Raw genomic sequence first — 19,282 nt, 5'->3', positions numbered from 1 at the left:
ATTTATTTACCATCATTTTCATGACTATGGTCCTCCCCTGGCGAGTTATAATACAAATGTGTTAAAATGAATGTCAAATCACAAAATCATGTTTAGACTATTTTAAAATAAGTCCATTAAAATGGAAATATCTAAGAGAACAAAAACAATTAAAAACTTTTTTTAAAAAAAAATAAGAGCCAGAGAGAACACACATATTTTAAAGCTTTTTAAAAAACAGCCATGGGAGGAAGCAGCTATATATCAGAAACACTTGACATATTCATCAGTGAAGAGTATAATACAAAAGACGATTTGATGCTTTGCAGATCAACACCATGTACTATGAAACATAAATGGTCTGTATGATTTAAATGATAGATATAAAACAACATTCAGCTTCAATCCCTTGAAAGTGCTTCATGGGGATTGGAACAGCAATAAACAGAAGTTTATGATGTATTTGGTGGAACACATCCCTTATCCCAATCCTTCTCATTTAATCTCTCATGCCACCCAATAGCCAAATGGAAAACTGGACTGCAAGACTCCAGGAGTTCAACAACTATTTCCTAAGATCAACTGTGGCTGATAACTTGAACTCCGAACAGAAAATAAATACTCATACTTGAAAGTGACCATGGCTTAGTTTGACACAGTCAAACAGTGTTCCTGGACGAATGCCAAAATAACCATTAAGATAAAAATAATGATCCACCAGGCTTGTGTCCTTATTGCCCTCTTATGTCAGCCAATTTTAGTTGTCAAAAAAAAGAAAAGAAAACCCAATCCTTAAAACAACTTCTACCTTCACCGTGCACATTCAGAGTCTACTAGAGTTGGGTGGCCACCAAAGTTAAATTAGCAATAATAATTTCCATTTTCCTCTAAGATCTAAGACAATCAGGGACTTTGGGGGGGAGGATTGGTTTATGTATTTGATTTTTCAGATATCAATAAGAATTCTTTTTAAAATACCCCTCAACCATGTAAAGTATAATGAGTTTTCTGGCAAGGACATGGAAAAATAACAGAACTGTTGAGAAACAAATGACCGAGAAACAACCATGACGGACAAACCACTTCTGTGCTGTTTCAAAGAAAACTCAATTGACGCGTCCATAAAGGCATCGGTAGTGAAGCTCAAAATCAAAAGAGGTTTTGCTTTTTCTATACTAAGATTAGAAACACAATAGTGGGTGTTAAATTTAACAGTTACTTTCTGAAACTCTTTTGTTTGCTTGTGATTATGGCAATCAACCCCAGAAAATTTTTTATCATTTTTAATTGAGAACATTATAAATTAGTTTCTTGTTCAAATGCATGGCAAAACAAGAAAACTGCAACACTGGATGGGTAGAGTTCCACTTATAACTCTTTGTTGTTTTTTTCTTTCCTCATCCTAGAATTTCCCCATCCACATTGAAATTTTGAATTAGAAGTTAGAAGGGGCTTCAGTCCAGATTCTGGAGGCAACTGGAAATGTAAAACAGCTGTGGTGGCACAGTGGTTAGAATGCAGTACTGCAGGCTACTTCCACTGGCTGCCAGCTGCCGGCATTTCAAGTCTCACCAGGCTCAAGGTTGACTCAGCCTTCCATTCTTCTGAGGTGGGGAAAATGACCCAGACTCTAAGCAGTTTACAGTGTCAGCATGTTGCCTCCAACACGATGACACTGTAAACTGCTTAGAGAGAGTTGTAAAACACTGCAAAGTGGTATGTAAGTCTAAGTGCTATTTCTAAAAGAAAGTTGAACCGTACTGTTGGATTTTACTCTCCATCTAAATTGAAGGAACTTTACAAAACCCCTCAAACACCAGCAAGCTCTCCAGTGAAAGAAATGGAAATCTTGATCTGTTGTGACTTGCCATGAAATGAATAATCCACTATTGGGTTTCTACCATGACATAAAATTATCTATAATTTTAATGCATATATGGCATCTTAGTATGCATAAGCATTATCAGAACCAAGTGACATGGACTGCTACGTTAAGGACAAATCAGTCTTCTAAAAAACAATGGCCGCAACAGTGTTGCCTGGTTGTTATTGTTTTTTACCATTAAGAATCAGGAAAAGAGATCACAAAAGCACCTGGGTTATTTTGTTCACTGTTAAGTATGCTTGTATCTTTCAGTCCTCTGAAAGGCACTGAGATCTAAGAATATTTAATTAAAAACAAACAACAAATCCAACTTGTAAGTCTTTATCCCCAATTCTTTGGGCATTTTACAACTATTACCCCAAAGTTGTCAAAAACTGCAATACGTAAGACATTACATAAATGATTTAGTTAAAGTGATTTAAAGCATACTTAATATTTTCATTAACAATCAGCTCCACATTTAGAATTTGTTCCACCCAGAATTTTTTCTTGACTTTGAAGATGAAAACAGAGATCTTCTTTTACGACAATTATCCACCCAGCATAACAACTCCTATGTTCTTTTTCTTATGTGTGTTTTCTGTAGTAAAAACTACAGTACTTAATTCAGAAAACCGTCAAACCGCTCCTCTCTCCTTCTTCTTTTACCCTCTACCTATAACAGGAAGAAAAATCCAGCTACACAGAAATAATCATTCATGGGAACTGAAAGGCAATCTTTTTTCCCAGGAGAAAAATGGCACACAAATTAAAGCTGGTCAGTTCTTTTTTACTGAGTCTTTCTTTTTTACTGTTTTATTTGTATGCATCTCTCATTACTACAGTTAAAAACTTTCTTAACCCTTTTGTTTACTCTTGAACATACCTATTCCCCTTTCAACATTCTACTAGATCAATTCTGTACTCAGCTTTCTGTACTCATCTTTACATTGTCATTATTATTTTTTACCTCAATGCTGTTTATCAGTTCTAGATACTGAAGATCTCGCATTCTGGTAAACGCCTACTGAAACACAGGAAGAAAATATATCAACAATATAATATCATGCATAGTAAATAATCAATCAGTTCCCTACATCTTGCAACTATTATGAATACTAAACAAAAATTATGTTAGAGACAGTTGGCAATAGCTAAGATTTACTGTATTTTCTATGCTCTTCGCCTTTAAAAAAAAAAAGACAAAATGGAGTTTTTAACCAAATATCTATCTGACTCCACTACATGTAAGATGAATTATGCAGATCTGGGTTATGGTGAAGAGGTTAAAAAGTAGTATCAGCACTATCCAAAGCTCTGAAATGTACTTGTGTTCAATTGGTAACAGAGGTAGAACTGGAACAGAGCGTAGCACTACAGCTGCATTACAGCTGCACCATGCTTGCAAAACAGCCCAATGCCTTGTGCCACCAAAATATTGTTGGTGAGTTGCTAGAAGTGATGTAGGATGACAATTGCACTATAGGTTACACATGAGGGCATATGGTGGTGGTCCATTATTAATATTATTTAATTTCAGGTGTCAAAGTGGATTCTGTATAGAACCTTTTTCAAACAGTAGGGAAGCATTAGACTTAATGTGGGTGGTGAGGACTGAACTCTAAAGAGTGAACAGAACAAGAGCAAGGCATGGACTGTCTATGGAAATTCTCAGTCATCCAGGTCATGGTTGTCCCAAAGGTGTTTTTTTCAAGAGACAACTGGACTTTCTGGTTTTTCTTTGAAGACGTTTCGCTTCTCATCCAAAAAGCTTCTTCAGCTCTGACTGGATGGTGGGGAATGGAAGGGTTCATATTCCTTGTAAACAGCTGGTCATTTGAATTCTTTTTAAAAGAGGGGTGAAAGAGGTCATCTATATCAAAACTGAACAACCCTCTCTCAACAGAGGGGAATGGATATGACATCATCTATCTCCAGTCTACAACACAGTTCTTTCAACAGTTCCAAGAAGGCTTCACATCAGGTGACCCTGGTGACACAAATAAAACTGACCTTGACTAGCTAAAAGAATGCAAATGACCAACCATCTGCAAGGAGTATAAGTCCTTCCATTCCCCACCAGCCAGCCAGAGATGAAGAAGCTTCTTGGGTGAGAAGCAAAATGTTTTCAAAGAAAAACCAGAAAGTTCAGTTGCCTCTCGCGACAAGGCATGGACTGGAACCAAGAGAAAAAAAGTTTATTAAACTTATTCAGATAAACTGACTTCCTGTTCAAATATTGAATCTCTTGTAATGAATAATGACACTGTTCTTTCCTTCTCTGTTACTTCCAGCAGCAGCAGCACCACCACTTGGCATACATTGCTGGAAACCTGACATCTTGTAATCAGAATTGATGCAATGAAAGTGTGCCCCACCTCCTCTTCATCCCAATTAGCCAGTTTATATAGAAGGCCATGTATCTTTTAAAAAAAGGAGAAAGGAATTTAGGGTTTCACAATCACTGCTTCTGTGACAAGGGTGGGAAACACACATGTATATATAAATACATGCACAAACGCACAAACAGATCATCTCTCTTGTCAGAGTACCTGGGCAGAAGACCGGCAAGATTCCAGAGTATATAGGAGAGGGATGAGAAGCAGGAAAATCACCAAGGGAAAGGAGGGGCTGTGTTTCCTTATAGCAATGTTCCCTGCAGTATAAGACGGGAGGAAGAATTGTCCTGTTCTTTTGCATCAAGGTTGTGGCAAAGGCGTTTGTGAATGTGCAGCATTTTTCATGGAGTGCTGCAGAGGGAAACTGAATGGAGAAGCTAAATAGAAAGTTGTGGCAGGAAGCAAAACATAAATATGATTTCCTGAAAAAGAAGGGGCCTAAATCTCTCTGCCTTCAAAAAAAAATTAGAAAAAATCTTTTCTTCTTTACCATACTTTCATTCAAAAAAAAATATTTTGGAAAACGCTACTTTTGTCTTCCTGTAAACACTGTTGCTCAAAGGAAGAGGAAAGAAACATGGGAAGAATGGTAACACAGAATGGAGCTCTGGCAATTTGAAGCAATGCCTAAAGGATGTATGAGTTTAACAGCTGGGTGCTTCTGGGCTACATGGTCTCTATGAATTCCAAAACAGCTTTCTTAAGCCTCATATGAGAAGGGGAGGGAAGGGGGGGAGGGGAAGAGAAGAGAAGAGAAGAGAAGAGAAGAGAAGAGAAGAGAAGAGAAGAGAAGAGAAGAGAAGCTATCCAAATATTTTGGGCATTAAAGAACCAATCCATCTGGTGGAAGATTATTCTTAAAGAGAAAGAAAGCATTAATTAAAATGTGGTTGGTCTCAGCTTGTTAAAATGGACATTTTAGAAGTAAGGATGTATATCTCAATTCACTTAAATTCTTGTATTTTAAATAATACCTAGCGATAATTCCAAATACATTTTCTAAGCTTACCAAAGTCTATTTCAGGAGAAAGACCAGTAATCAATAAATAATCATGCACATGGTTTGAGGGGCAGGTTATAGCAACTTTGATAAAGCTAAGCAGCCTAAGACTGAGCAGTGCAATTGGAAACTCCTAGCAATATTATAATATTCAGTGTTATGTAATAAATACCTTTTCCCAGCTATTTCTATGTTAATTAGAGAAGAGAAACCAGTCCAAAACTTAAAATTATTCTATCACATTCTAATGGTAGGAAGCAGCTGGGAAGTGTTCTTTCTCTCTTCAGGCATGTTTAGAATCCATGTACCTCTTTACCTGTACATGTAAGGGAATGTGGGAATGGCCTTGGGGAAAGTGGGGGAAGAGATGTTGCCTAGGAAACAGTCAGACAAGAGAGGCAGGAGCTCTGAGTGGCTAAAACTCAGAAAAAGAAAATTAGGAAGGACCTGCCCTAGTGGATCAATTAAAATTGGTGGCATAAAGTTTTGTATTTTCAGACTTGCAAGGTTGATGTCAGCCCTTATGGGAAAAGCAGTACACAAACATGACTAGATGACATAAATCTATTTTACTGGAAGTCTACATTAACAGAATTTTGAACTGAAAGAGAACAAAGTATAAATATTTACCATGAAATGTTTAAATATTTAAAATTAAATTTATAAAAAATAATTTGTCATTCAAAAATTGACAATGCATAATTCACGACACAGTAGTACTTATCAATTAACAGAAATTAATGAAGATCCAAATGCACAGACAAAATTTTACCTTTTTGGCTGTTTCAAATTCAAGTCCTTCTAAAGCCTCCATAGCCAGTTCTTTCCAATCTGTATCAGTTACACCTAAACAAGCAATCTTATAGGCTTCTTTGAACATTTTTCTTTCCAAGTATTGATACATAGGTGCTGACTGCAAATTTTCATTTAAACCAAAATAAAATATTGAGATGTTACTTCTGTTTTCAAATATTAAAAGGCAAGATAAGAATTTCATATCAGATTATATGAGTATAAATGCGAAATGATTTTCTGCCCTTCCCATCAGAAATGAAGAATTAAATAAATATAAATAATGTGACAATCATTTCTTTTGCATGTAAAATTATATAGTTCAAATAAAGCCCTCAATCAATTTAAGGAAATCAGTTTATGTAGCACTAGCTAGGCCAATGGCTGCAGATATAAACTTGAAACATATTAGAATGCAAAGATTTCTTTATTTATTAAACTAATTTACGTAGTTGCCCAACTTGGAAATAGTTGACTCCAGGCAGGTTACAACATTTGATGTAGTTTGTACATCGTTGAAATCCTGGATGCATATTTGAATGTCCATTTCTGCCAAGATTTGCGGAAAGTAAATCATATTGTTTTATGTACCTCATTGGATCAAGATATTTTTTTCTGGTAGTAATTGTCACTAAAAACATATTTCTGATAGCTGTTTTTTTACAAACTTGAGTTTTGTAGAAAAAAAAAACTGAATATATTCCACAATGTTATCCCTTGGCGATTTTGTTCTTTTGCCAAACTGTTCTTACAGATGGCAGTTTGTTTTCTCCTTCATACAAGCAACAGAATGTAATTACTCTACCCTCATTTACGGCAGCCTTTTAATGTTTAAAAATGATTCCCACATAATTATCCATTTTAATCTTCTCTTCCCTTACGGTCATGATGGTACCAACCCATAATTATATCCATATTTTTTGCACTTACTGCCTTACTGCTCTTATCAAACACCCTATCATTCTTGTGCTGTATCAAGTCTATTATTTAGGCAATAACAGGGAATTAATTTTATAAAGTCTGACTATTATCTAATCTAATAAAGACTAAGTATACGTTCCAGTGATAAAATGGCATCTGTTAATGGAATGAAATCTTTGTTCCTCCTCCACATGCCCAGAATCTGTTCCTGGTGTTTATGGTATAGGATGGTAAAAAGAGAGAGAAAATTGGTAGAATGGGAAGATATAAATGCAGTCCATTTCAGTCAACTTTTTTTTTTCTTGCTTCCTGCCTTCTCTTATTTCATCTTTACTGAATTTTACTATCCTGTGTGACGCTTTTATCTATGATTTGAAAAACTTAACAAGCATCTAGTATTTTGGATCATTTTCTTCAATAAATAAATGAACAAATACTGTATAATATTTTGACTCATTTTGTAAATTGGTTTTCTTTATGTTTTAAGATCTGTAGAAAACAGATTATCTTTTACGTCATATTTATGCAGAAATATTGAAAATACGAAAGGGGTTACAAACTTTTAAGCACCCCTGTACATGCTTCTCCTTGTCTACAAATTATTCAGGGTTGCTGAATTTTATCAAATTTATCAAGATTAAGTTACATCCAAAAATCAGAGGAACCGAATTCCATTTATACAACAGAAGGCATCATATTCTCATATTTCCACCTCCCTATCAAAACCCTTATGAAAGCTTTCCCAACTTTTTCAAACAGCTTATGGGGTTCTGCAGAAAGGAGAAAAATATTCGGTTAAGAAATGACAGTAATAAATATTACCCAAGAGATGCATGCAGCTTTTGGAATTTAAAGAGGATTTTTGGAATACATAGTGTTTGTCTGTGACCCCTTAAAGCGGCTGTGTCTTTTTCCAGAATTGTGCTGCTCTTTAGGACTACAAAGCAATGCCAGGAAAAGATGCATTTCTTTTATAAAATTGCAGATTAATGTTAGATACATGGCCTGTAGGTTCCATAGCACCTGTCTGCCTTTGAATACAAAATGCTTTGCAGTCTCACAGCAGGTATCTTTGTTCACTTTAAAATGTTTCAAAACCTTTACTTCTGAGTCATCGGTAATTTTTGCAAAGCAGTATCTTGTTCTTAACTGGACTATTTTTAAGCCAAACCATTTTAAGCCAGATTCAATCAAAATCTTTCTTAAACCTTGCAAATATCTCTTCAGTTTCTCTTCTTTTAAATAAAACACAAGTAGACAATAAGTAAAATCCAAATTCTATTTGGTCTAAGAATAACATCCTTGTATGTTCAAAGCAGCTACATTTGAAATATCTTCTGCTACTTCTTGTTGGTTGTTCATGGACATAAAATATGCAAAATAATTTAATTTTCCAGGGCTTAATTTTTAAAACATAAAATAGAGAAAAAATGGTAAATAGAAAGAACAACACTGGATTATCAAATAAGGAATATAATAAAAAGATTTTGCCTAATTGGTAGTCTCGTATAATGTTTTTTTTAACTATGGCAGGAAAATTGAACACATCACATTCTACTTTCTTCCCCAAACATATTACTATAGGCATGAGTCATATTGGTGTGGCGGGGGGGTGGGGGGATAAATTAGTAAACATTAATACAGGAAAGTATCTAACTTAGAAATGTTTTAGGAATATTAGACAAAATAATGTTCATGTTAACAGTGCAAAAATGAAATGAATGAGGTAACATTACCTGGGGAACTTCAACAGCAGTCATAGAAAAAACATGAAGACAAAAAATTTTGGAGCCATTATATCCCACTACAAATCCCTGAAGTTTTTGCTGATGGACAGGAAAATTACTAGCTTTGATATTGAGATATCCCCCTCCAGAGAAACAAAGCATGTCCTCACACTGTGTGTTCCAAGCCACACTGTTAGCATTGGGTTCCTAATGAGACCATTAAACAAAATATTAATTAAGCAATAAACATATTTTTAAAGAAACAGACAGCATTAATCTAAAGCAACCTCCCCCAATTTGCTACACTAATATATCTAGAGAATCAGGCTTAGCAAATATGATTAGCATATGCAACAGAGCCTAAAATATTTCAGGGTTTTTAATAGTGCTAATCTTCATGTCTATGGAGCTTCTCAGTCATCCAGCTCATGGTTGTCCCAAAAGTGCTTTTTCAAGAGGCAATCTGACTTTTGGGTTTTTCTTTAAGATGTTTCGCTTCTCATCCAAGAAGCTTCTTTTTCTGAGCTTCTTCAGAAAACTTCTTTAGAAAGCTTCTTCAGAAAGTCCAGTTGCCTCTTGAAAAAGCACCCTTGGAAATTCTAATCTTCCAAACTGTTTTGTACATCTTTGGCATGAATTGTTTTTGAAGAAAGGAATAATGTCATTATCTTTACTTCACCCTCATATATGATTTCGTTTAGATGTTTGATAACTAGACAGTCATTGTGGGTCTGGATAATTAACCCATCCAACAGAGAAATGCTTGCACTACATGCAGGATCACCAAAAACCAGAGTCTCAGCAACAGCAACGAGAATGTCTAAGGACCTTTTGATGTTCCTTAGAACTGTAGAGAGTAAAGGAAGCCATAAAGAAGATCTGGGATGGTGTTATATCAGATTCATTAGTAACCATATATCAGTTAACTCTTCTAAGGACCCACTCTAGATACAACAGACCTCTGAGAGGAAAGTTTCCATTCAACAATGGTTCACCTTTAAGATGTAATCTCTTTCTTCAGCCTGACAGAAACAAAATTAACAGGAAGAAACTGGTTTTACAACTAATTTCTAAAAGATGGGTTAAGGCTTATTTGCTGAGGTTTTCTTTTGCCCAGAATCTGGAGGATGGGATTGTAGGAATCTGGCTCTCAGTTTTATGACCCTATTTCCTGCAGGTATTTAGACTTTGTAAGTTTGTCACTTAGTTATAAACAAAGAAAAAGAGTCTCCCCAATGTCTGCTTTTAGTTTTATTTGAATCACAACTCCATGTGAGAGGTTTTCTGAGGACATGCATTCTTGGAAAGTGTCTGAGAGCCTGAATTCAAAAACCAATGTTAGTCTCATCTCCTTGAGATTTTTCTTTCTTTCTTTTGCATATGCTGCTAGCTGAAGTGACAGATTCATCCAAAGAATTGACAGAAATTGCCCTATATTTTCCCTAAGAACCAATGACCTCTTATTTTAACTTCTTTGAAAGGCAACTTCGGTCTATTATGGCAGTGTTTGCTTTGTTCTGCTCTAACAATGGATTGGCTAATTCAATGAAAGCTGCCTATTTAATCATCTGAAGCCTAGAAGGAAGCCTTGGGAGATCAGTAATAAGTAGAATGTGAAAAGACAGTTTTCTTTAGTAGACCTTAAGTTGTGCCCATTATTTCCTGCTAAATAGCACCACCTTCGGGCCATATATTGCATCACAAAGAACCACCTAGCCTGCAAATGGTATTTAATACAAAAGAAAAAAGGCTGTGCAAAAACTGCCAGATTTAAGCAGCCCTGTTTTGCATTCCCATTCAAATGGTCATCCTGAATAGTCCCAGAAGGTCGACCTAACAACTGCTGCACGTTTGAGGTTATTCTTAGCAGCAGCACCTGCCTGTACAAATAAATGGCATAAAAGTCCCCATTTATTGATGCTAATTTGGGTTAAGAGAATTGCCACTGAAGCATAGACAAAACATCTGACGTTGATCAATAGTAATGGGCACACTACTGCTGGAACTTTTAGTTGTTGCTATGTAAGATCTTATTTGGGGGGTGGCTATCCCTGATACTCTGCTATAGTATACAACCAAGTTAGCTTTCTTTCAGCTAATTAAGCTGCTTCTCTGAAACCATTACTAAGCCTAGTGAAAGAAGTAGGAGAAGGTGATTTAAAAAAAAAAAAGCCAGAAAAAGCAGAAACAACATTTTTCATTGGGAAGAGGCGGCTATTTAAAAAGTGAGACTTAGTAGCAAGATATCAAGGCAAGAAAGGTTATTTCAATCAAGTAACTGATATTCAAAGAAGCAAATGAGACAGGACAAATTCTGTCCTGGAAAAAGAGACAGATTGATAGCCAAAGAACCTGTGGTACTCAGCTCCACAAAAGCAACCCATAATTTCAGCTTTATCTGCATGACAACGAAGGTAAACCACAATGGTATATTCCCTACCGCAAATTGGAAAATGTGTTAAAATAAGTATTTAAAATCCTAGTCATAATAATCAACTATACACACAGATGATCTGGATGTATGAGTTTCCATTTTTCTCCCTCTGTTCAGCTTATGCAGCATCTCTTAGACAGTTAGTGCTTCTTTTAAACATTTACTTTTTTGAAGGATCCAATCTTGGTCAGTTACCAGGACCAGAAATTTAGCCTTTTGAACTTTCACACTCATGCTGTAACCCATCCTCGGCAAACTTCTCTCTCACCAGAATGTGTCTTTTTTTGCTTTACTTTCCCCCCCACAAATCTCAATTTGCCAGTTTTTGGTTTCTCAATATTGGAATTTGGTTCAGATTTACATCCTCAAATAGTCAAATTCTTGTTTTCCAGAAAAGTTTGATTTATAAATAGATACCAATCCCATTCAGAGTGAAACTACTGGACAGTTGAAAAATACTTGAGCTCTTCTTCCTTCTTTGCTTGCTGCTAGTGTAAAATCTCATGTCTGAAAGGTTTTTGCCTCCTATGGACATAATCAATTGGTGCAATATCTTTTGGTGCGAATACATAAATTAGCAGAGGTAACTGTCAAACTATCAATCAATAGCCCTACTCCTAGCGCATTTGGCAGAGTGGGGGAAGATATCCAAAATCAGATATCGTCAATGGTGTGTGAAACTCACTGGCAGGTAAAAATGTTCTGGCAAGCAAAAAAGGAACAAGAGCCAAAATTGCTCCTTTCTCACTGTTTTAGGGGGAAAAAATTCTTTGAAATTCAAGGTGATTAACATTTACCTGAAACAGTAACTCTTTGGTGTTAATATCATAGACCAGACAGGTATCATTTTCATCAACTACTGCCAGTTTGTTTCGAGACGCACTCATATCCAGGCAACGCACGGCTGTAGATTGTTTTAGCAAAACAATTGCAAATGGATTGTCCACAAAGATCTTGAGAATCTGGATATAATTACATTGTGAGAGTTAATAAAGCCCATATTGGAAAACTGAAGTTCTCAGATGCTAGTCAGATGAAATTATTTTATGGAATCCAGACCCCTGGGAATAATCATTCGGACAAATTAGACAAATTGACTGCTTCTGCCTTTTTATGTATGATTATATATAAAAGACATGGGGACAAATAATGGTTGACTGAGAGGACAATTGTAGAGCTTATTCTATAAAAAAACAGGAGCAACATTTAACTCTATGGTCTTTTTCAAATATAATAAACCAGAATTTAAAAACCTAAGTCCTATAAAGCCCATAAAATATACTGTTCTTCTGATTAATTTTGTTAAATTCATAAATAATCCTAGATGCTTCACCTTGTTCATCAGAAACATAGAAAACCGATGGCAAAATAAAACCTAATGATCTGCCCTTTTGAGTTTTTGTTTTCTTTTAAATGTATTTATTATTTTTAATAATGTTTAATTTATTTTGATTTTATTTTTTTGTTTTGGTCAGATGATGGACATGTGTTTTTACCCCAAGCAGCTTTAAACTCAGTTACTGATAAGTGACTCACTAATCCCACTGGTTCCAATTTGTTTCCACTACTCTACGAATTTTCCAGTTTATATAATGGCACATACCAAATGTGTATTCAGTATCTATCCCAGGTTAAGAGGATGTAGCATAAGTTATGTTGCCCTGTGTTGTCATCTTTAGGTCTGGATTTTGGCTGTGTACCAAAATCAATCAGCATTGCTTTTGCTATTGGAAAATATGCTGAATGTGGCACAGGAATGACTAAAGATAGAAACCTAATCTACCCTTCCTAGAAAATCTATATACTACTAAAATTCTTATGACTTTTTATAACCATCAACTGGGCAAAGTGGTGCTCATAGGCCAACAATTTTTGAATCAACATACCTCAAATGGGCTAACTTAGAGAATGTATCCAAAATCTGGGACCCATGATTCCCATGGAAATGAAGATTGGGAAAGTTGTAGCCACTTAGCACTTCCATGGTCAGTTGTGGTCATGTGATGTCATTTCCAATGTTCCCTGACAGTTTTCCACAAGGCAATGAATAAGCTGAGAGGGAATATTGCAAGTTGCTCAGGTAAGTCTCCCCTATTTACACAACCTCCACATCTCCTCTGTGCTCGTGCCATGCTGTCCACTCACATCTTTGTACAACCTCCCTGACCTTTGCTGCACCCTTCCCAATCCTTGTAGTGCTTCTCACACATCTTTCCCAACCTGCACATCACCTGTCACAAATTCTTCTTGACCTCTGCAGAACTTCTCGTGCGCTGCAAAAACAGAATGCTGAAGTTCTGTATGAAAAAGTATTAATCTCCTCCAAAACTGAATGGAAAAACATATACAGGGAAAGAGAAAGTGGAAGCTCCTTGGAATAGAATTTAAAATAATACAGAATGTGAGTATAGTATGTGGAATTACACTAAGCTTAGAAGAACAAAGGGGTGAAAAAGGTTATGAATGAGGAAAAATATGTTAAAGAATAGAATGAGTAAATGATGTGTATTTGTGGGTATACATAATGTACAACCACAGAATTGAGGCCAGCTCTTACTTTTCTAGTTTTCTGGAAGAATATTAAGACTTGGTTCTGCCTGTTAGCAAAGGGGTCTAAGAGTGTGATGCAACCAAGGGCTGACTGGTGATTTAAGGGCACTTTAAGAGAGCAAAGAATAGTTAACATTAAAAGAGGCAAAGAAAATGCAGAACAATTTTGATGGAAATTTTAAAAAAAGTTTTGAAAATAGGTAGTACAGGCTAAACAAATAACATTCAGCACAGTGAATGAATAAAAATAAGGGTGAGGTAATTATTTGGCGTGAAGGAAAGGAATGTCAGAATGAATATTTCAGGGAGCTATATGGGAATTATAATAATGCTATGTAAATGCTACAAGTTTTTGTCTCTAAAGAATAACAATGAAATAACTATAAATTCTATGAGAAGGTGAAAAACGTGAAAAAAAATAATTCTGCAAATGTAGAGGGTGTCATTTGAGAAATATTAAAATGTAGCTGTTGTTTGTTTATGGAATAGCTGCACAATTTGTTTAAAGTGTATATAAAGACTGCATCCATGCCTGACGATGGGAAGAATGTTGTTTTTGTTCTATTATGTAAAAGAAAGCTAGAAATAATGACTGTAAACACTGAAGCAGATTGAATTCGTTACATGTGCCAAGGTGAGCAATTTCAAGAATTATCACTAAAAGGGTACAAGAGGTTACAATTAGAAAAAAAAAAACAGAAGTGAAATGAGGCCTTATGCCAGGCATATGATGCACAGACTGTCTTTTTGCTTTTCAGTAGGTCAATGAGAAATATATGACTATGAAAAAAATACTGAATATTTGTGACTTTAGAGAAGCATATGGTAAAATGAATAGAAACTTCAAATTCTTTTGCACAAATATGAAGGTTGGTTGATGAATGTTATAAGAATGGCACATGATAGAAGTAAAAAGTATATAAAAATGAATAGTTTGGAAGTGATTTATCGCTATTTCTTTTTTTTTCTTACCTGTTGCCTTGAATTTCTTTGGCTTACTATGTTTTTATTAATTTTCTAGGGTGTGCATAATGTTGCTTACTGCAAAAGAGAATAATGTGATGGATACGTGTATATGTATAGAATAACAACTATCAACCCTATTTTTCATGAAGGAAAATGTCTACAAAATGTCTTTGATTATGTATAATTTTCTTTAAAATTGTGTTATTTTCTATAATCTAACAGCATCTGAATCACTACCAAAAAACAAAAAAACAAACCTTGTGCTTTATCAGAAAACCTCACCTGACCATTCTTTAAACCCACTAAAAGGCCTTCTCTGCCTGGAGGTCCTCCAATTACTTTTATATATCGAATGAGAGATTCCATCACCCATTCCCGTTCTTTTGTACCGCTGAAAGACAGACACTGGAGTCTCTTTTCCTAAAAAAAAAAAGGGGGGGGGATATATATATATATATATATTCTGCTAGAAAGTTTTCATATATCTTAGCTTGACAATGATGTATATTTACTTTATGTTTCCATGCACAGACATAAACAAGGGGGAAGTATTTTATAATACCAAACAAGTCTAATTTCTTACCAATGTTCATATCTATTGTTTATAACCACTCTTTACAGGTTAATAGCCAAGGGTGAATTAATGAAATGTAGTTGCTCAGAAAAGTTGTCAACTACTAAGAAATCTACATAAAAATGCTATCAATTATTTTTTATTAGACTTACTAGAATATTTTACTCAACATTTCAGAATTTCAGTCACTTCTTTCTCAAATGCCAACCACATTAATGCTATGCCAAAAAAGGATAGGTGATTTATTGGAAGCAATTTATTCCAATTATCAAATGAAAGTGAGTATGTTATATGTTATAAGAACTTGAGAAATCCATTCCCCATGGAGAAAATGGTGCAAACATCTAAAATAGCTCTCCCCAACCTAGGTGACATACAGTTCAGTGCCCAGAATTCACAAACAGAACCATGCTATCTGTAGAATTGGAGAAAATTCTGCTCTAATACTTACTCTAATAGTTTTAATTCCTGACATGAATTCGGAAACAGGTCAAAAATGAATATGCATCTGATGTAGCAGTTATCTCTGTTGGCCCACCCTTGTTATACGAAACACCTTCAACAGGGAACCTTTTTCTTAATCTTTCTTAGTGCAGTACTAAAAAATGTGATATCATTTTTAGACATTATTTTATTTTTAAATGTAATGATTAGTTACCTACCTGGCATAAGATAATGTGTTCAGAACAGACAACTAGTAAGTTACATTCAAATTTTTTTGCTATCTTTTCCTTCACTCGGTAGTGCATGTCTGATGAATCATCGGAATACAGTTCAAAAATCTGGATTTTCTCAGGTAACTGGATTGCTAATCTGTTCTTGTAGATTGCTATTTTTTTTACAAGCTCTCGGTTTTTTATTCTAACTGTGGAAAAACAAGTTTAAGTTAAACTATGTTTCTTCTGTATTATTGCAAACCACCTAGAGTCATTACATGAGATAGTTGGCCATTTTATTCCAAATATCCATTTATTTATTCGATTTATTAAGGCCACTGAACTCCAAGAAGACTTTGGATAACATACATTAAGTCTAATACATAGTTTAAAAACACATTAAAAACCATTTAATTACCTGGACCAAAACAGCACTTCCAAACATGTAAAATAGCAGGAGTTCCACAACCATCCCTATATTTAATTAAGGGTAAACATCTCTATTAGCTCAATTAGATTCTGAGGACTGCATGTAATCTTCATCGTATGACCATAACTGAGCCCAGAATTATGGTAATAAGTTGTTGCAGTTGTAAGTCAAGGCACCCACATGACTGGAAATAATTTTACAGATATTTTATGCAGTCATTAATTAAATGCTGCAGTTGTTAAGCAAAAATCTCTCCCTCTCTCATCCCAAACTATCTTACAATAAATAGGGGAATAAAATGGCAGGAAAGAGTACCATATATACTGCAATTTCTGGCAGGATATAAATCAAATGAAAAAACATATGGCTATACCTCTCATGCTGTTCATAGAAATTTACATAACCATTTGTATTTATACAATTAACATAATAAAACAATTAATGAATAATCACCAAGGACAACAACAAAAAGTCAAAATATCAGCTACATCAATATTTTTTGACTGCTGACAAAAGGCCATCAAACATGTTGTCATCACAACATCCCCATACCAAAAATTCTACACACAGCACTTCTAAAGACACTATGAGTGTTCTTGGCAAAAAGGCACAGCCATCTTTCCACTGTAAAGATGTATTGGCAAGTTCAATTTGTGGACAAATATTATTTACTGGAGCAGGGAAGCTATGGCCCCTGGGTTATCTGAAAACATAATTCAATGCTACCTTTTTGTTCAGTGATAAGATGTTGGACAATAACATCTGTCATGCTGTCTCTGTAAGCATAGCGATCCTTATAAAGGCCATGAACTGTGCTGAAAATCAACTGATACAATGAAATGGTTCCATCCTGGGTTCCTACTGCCTGAAGAGAAAAGAATTAACCAAATTCAGGTGTCTATCTGAATGATCACCAACTAGAAATGTAGATTAAAAAGGTATTTTAATATTTAAAAAGTGTTGCTGGAATTTTCTACACTTAGAAAATGTATATCGAGGGAGATTTTTCCTTCACATGCATAAGATTTTGACCTGACTCTTCTCCCACAGTAAAACCATATAAATCAAAATTCACAAATGTCATGGTAGGAAATAGTTATTTACACTTATTCTAGATATCATTTCATTGTTTACTATTGTTTTTAACAGATGACAACAATAAGATTACTTGGCTTTTATTAAAAGGTCACAATAGTAACTAGAAGAATATTTTTAAATATACAGTAACAAAAAGAGTTTAAGAGTTTAAGATATTATTTATATATTTATTCTTATGCACTTGAGAAATAAGCTTTGAATTGATATTAATTAAAAAATGGCTCCCTCCAGAAGTCAGTGGTTTTTCTTAGCAAATACTTCAGACTATGAGTGCCAGCTATACTTGAAAAAATGTGCTTTGTTATTAACTATGCACAATCAGCCCTGTGAAATTATACTTCACATGTAATACAATTTGTAACGATTTGATGAAGCAAATTTTGATTATCTCAATACAAAGGTGCTTTACATGACTCAATAACAGATATTACAATATGCATATCGCAAGGAGATATAGGGAAATCAAAATGAGAAAAGGCATGTGAACAAGTAACAGTAAATGAGGAAAAAAGAAGAAAGATAAGAACAAATGAAGGAAGAACAGGGAACTAATGTGCTGACAAATATTGTTTCATTCACTGACAAATAATGAAACAAAGAGATTTAAGCCATAATTCAACTCAAGGTCATTCATCAACTTGTTTATTATTATTATTATTATTATTATTATTATTATTATTATTATTACTACTACTACTACTACTACTACTACTACTACTACTACTAATTACACAGTCAGCCTGTACAGACTGGGTTTGCATTTTTGTTTACCTATCGAGTCCTTACCATGGACCAGGGATAGGCAAATCTGGATGTTTGACAATGTTACAGATATCGTCGCAGGATAGAAGCTGTTCCAAATAAAGCCGCCTTTTGCAATTGATTGGTGGCAAAGTTGTCAGTGCCTATTATTATTATTATTAGCAGTAGTAGTACTAGTAATATTATTATTCCTAACAATATAACTGTAAGTTCCACCTATAGGCATAAAATTACCTCTGGGATGCACAGAATGTAACCTGGCAGAGACACAATTATAAAGTCTGTAAAAAAGTAATTTCCTAGCAAAACAACAGCAGATTTAGATACATTTGCCATATGGAAAAGATGGAAGCCAGAAATAGTTACTTGTGAGAGAAAAAGTGTCTGAAAACACCTGGTATACATATTGGAAAGGCTTTTAGAAATTCACCCTTACCACATAATTGGAATCGGGCTTAGCTTTACAAGTCCACACCCAAGTGCTCTGTTCACCTATGGTGCCAAGACGCACTCCATCCTTCGTATAAAGGGACACTTGCTTGTCAGAGCCTCCCATTAAGATGTATTCTCCTTTTGAAAAATAGCTAACACAACATGGATCAAAGTTCAGGACTCTGTCTTTTCCAATCTATAAGAATATGGATAAATATGTTTAGCATTTGATTTTGCAATAAGAAATCTCATCTGCAGACAGGAACGTAATTACACATGTTTTTGTATTTGATTTGTCACAGATCTTCATTTGAGGCTGATACAATCTCTTCATTTTCAAAAACTGCCTTAAAATGAAATAATATGGTTAGTGTTAGCTCCAACAATATATGATATGTGCATATTAGCCCATTTCTGTTATTCAAGGATGAGGAGGAAACTCAGCCAAAATAATTCTGTTTAACAGTTTTTGGCTCACAAATAGACTGTAATACTGGTACAGACCCCTCAGTTAATTCCATCTGGTCTGCTGTGCTTGCCATCTTTTCTCTTTTTCTTTTTTCTTTTACTGATTTTACTGTAATTTCTTTCATGATTGTGAGCTACCCAACCATTGAGAAATGGGCAGCATACAGATTTAATTTACATATGTACATATATATGTACATATAGAGACAAACATACGCATACTTTTCTAC

The 19,282-nt window shown here is 34.9% G+C and overlaps 1 protein-coding gene across 11 annotated transcripts in view; it reads right to left on the bottom strand.

Moving 5' to 3' along the window:
• The window catches only part of IFT122 (intraflagellar transport 122), a 66,464-nt gene that overhangs the window by 36,199 nt on the left and 10,983 nt on the right, over positions 1 to 19,282 (bottom strand). For all 11 annotated transcript variants that reach the window (XM_087923728.1, XM_087923729.1, XM_087923731.1 and 8 more), the window contains 8 exons: positions 18,589 to 18,780; positions 17,019 to 17,157; positions 15,869 to 16,071; positions 14,915 to 15,052; positions 11,914 to 12,078; positions 8,692 to 8,889; positions 6,015 to 6,155; positions 2,814 to 2,867 (listed from right to left, as the gene is read on the bottom strand). In XM_087923728.1, the coding sequence (XP_087779854.1) occupies positions 2,814 to 2,867; positions 6,015 to 6,155; positions 8,692 to 8,889; positions 11,914 to 12,078; positions 14,915 to 15,052; positions 15,869 to 16,071; positions 17,019 to 17,157; positions 18,589 to 18,780 (1,230 nt within the window). The remainder of the gene's footprint in view (positions 1 to 2,813; positions 2,868 to 6,014; positions 6,156 to 8,691; positions 8,890 to 11,913; positions 12,079 to 14,914; positions 15,053 to 15,868; positions 16,072 to 17,018; positions 17,158 to 18,588; positions 18,781 to 19,282) is intronic.

Source organism: Pseudonaja textilis, chromosome 2 (genome assembly GCF_049901715.1).
Source record: "Pseudonaja textilis isolate UNSWEBS1 chromosome 2, rPseTex1.2, whole genome shotgun sequence".
NCBI classification, from domain to species: Eukaryota; Metazoa; Chordata; class Lepidosauria; order Squamata; family Elapidae; genus Pseudonaja; species Pseudonaja textilis.
Note: the sequence above shows the minus strand (reverse complement) of the source record. Positions and strands in the feature narration are given on the sequence as shown.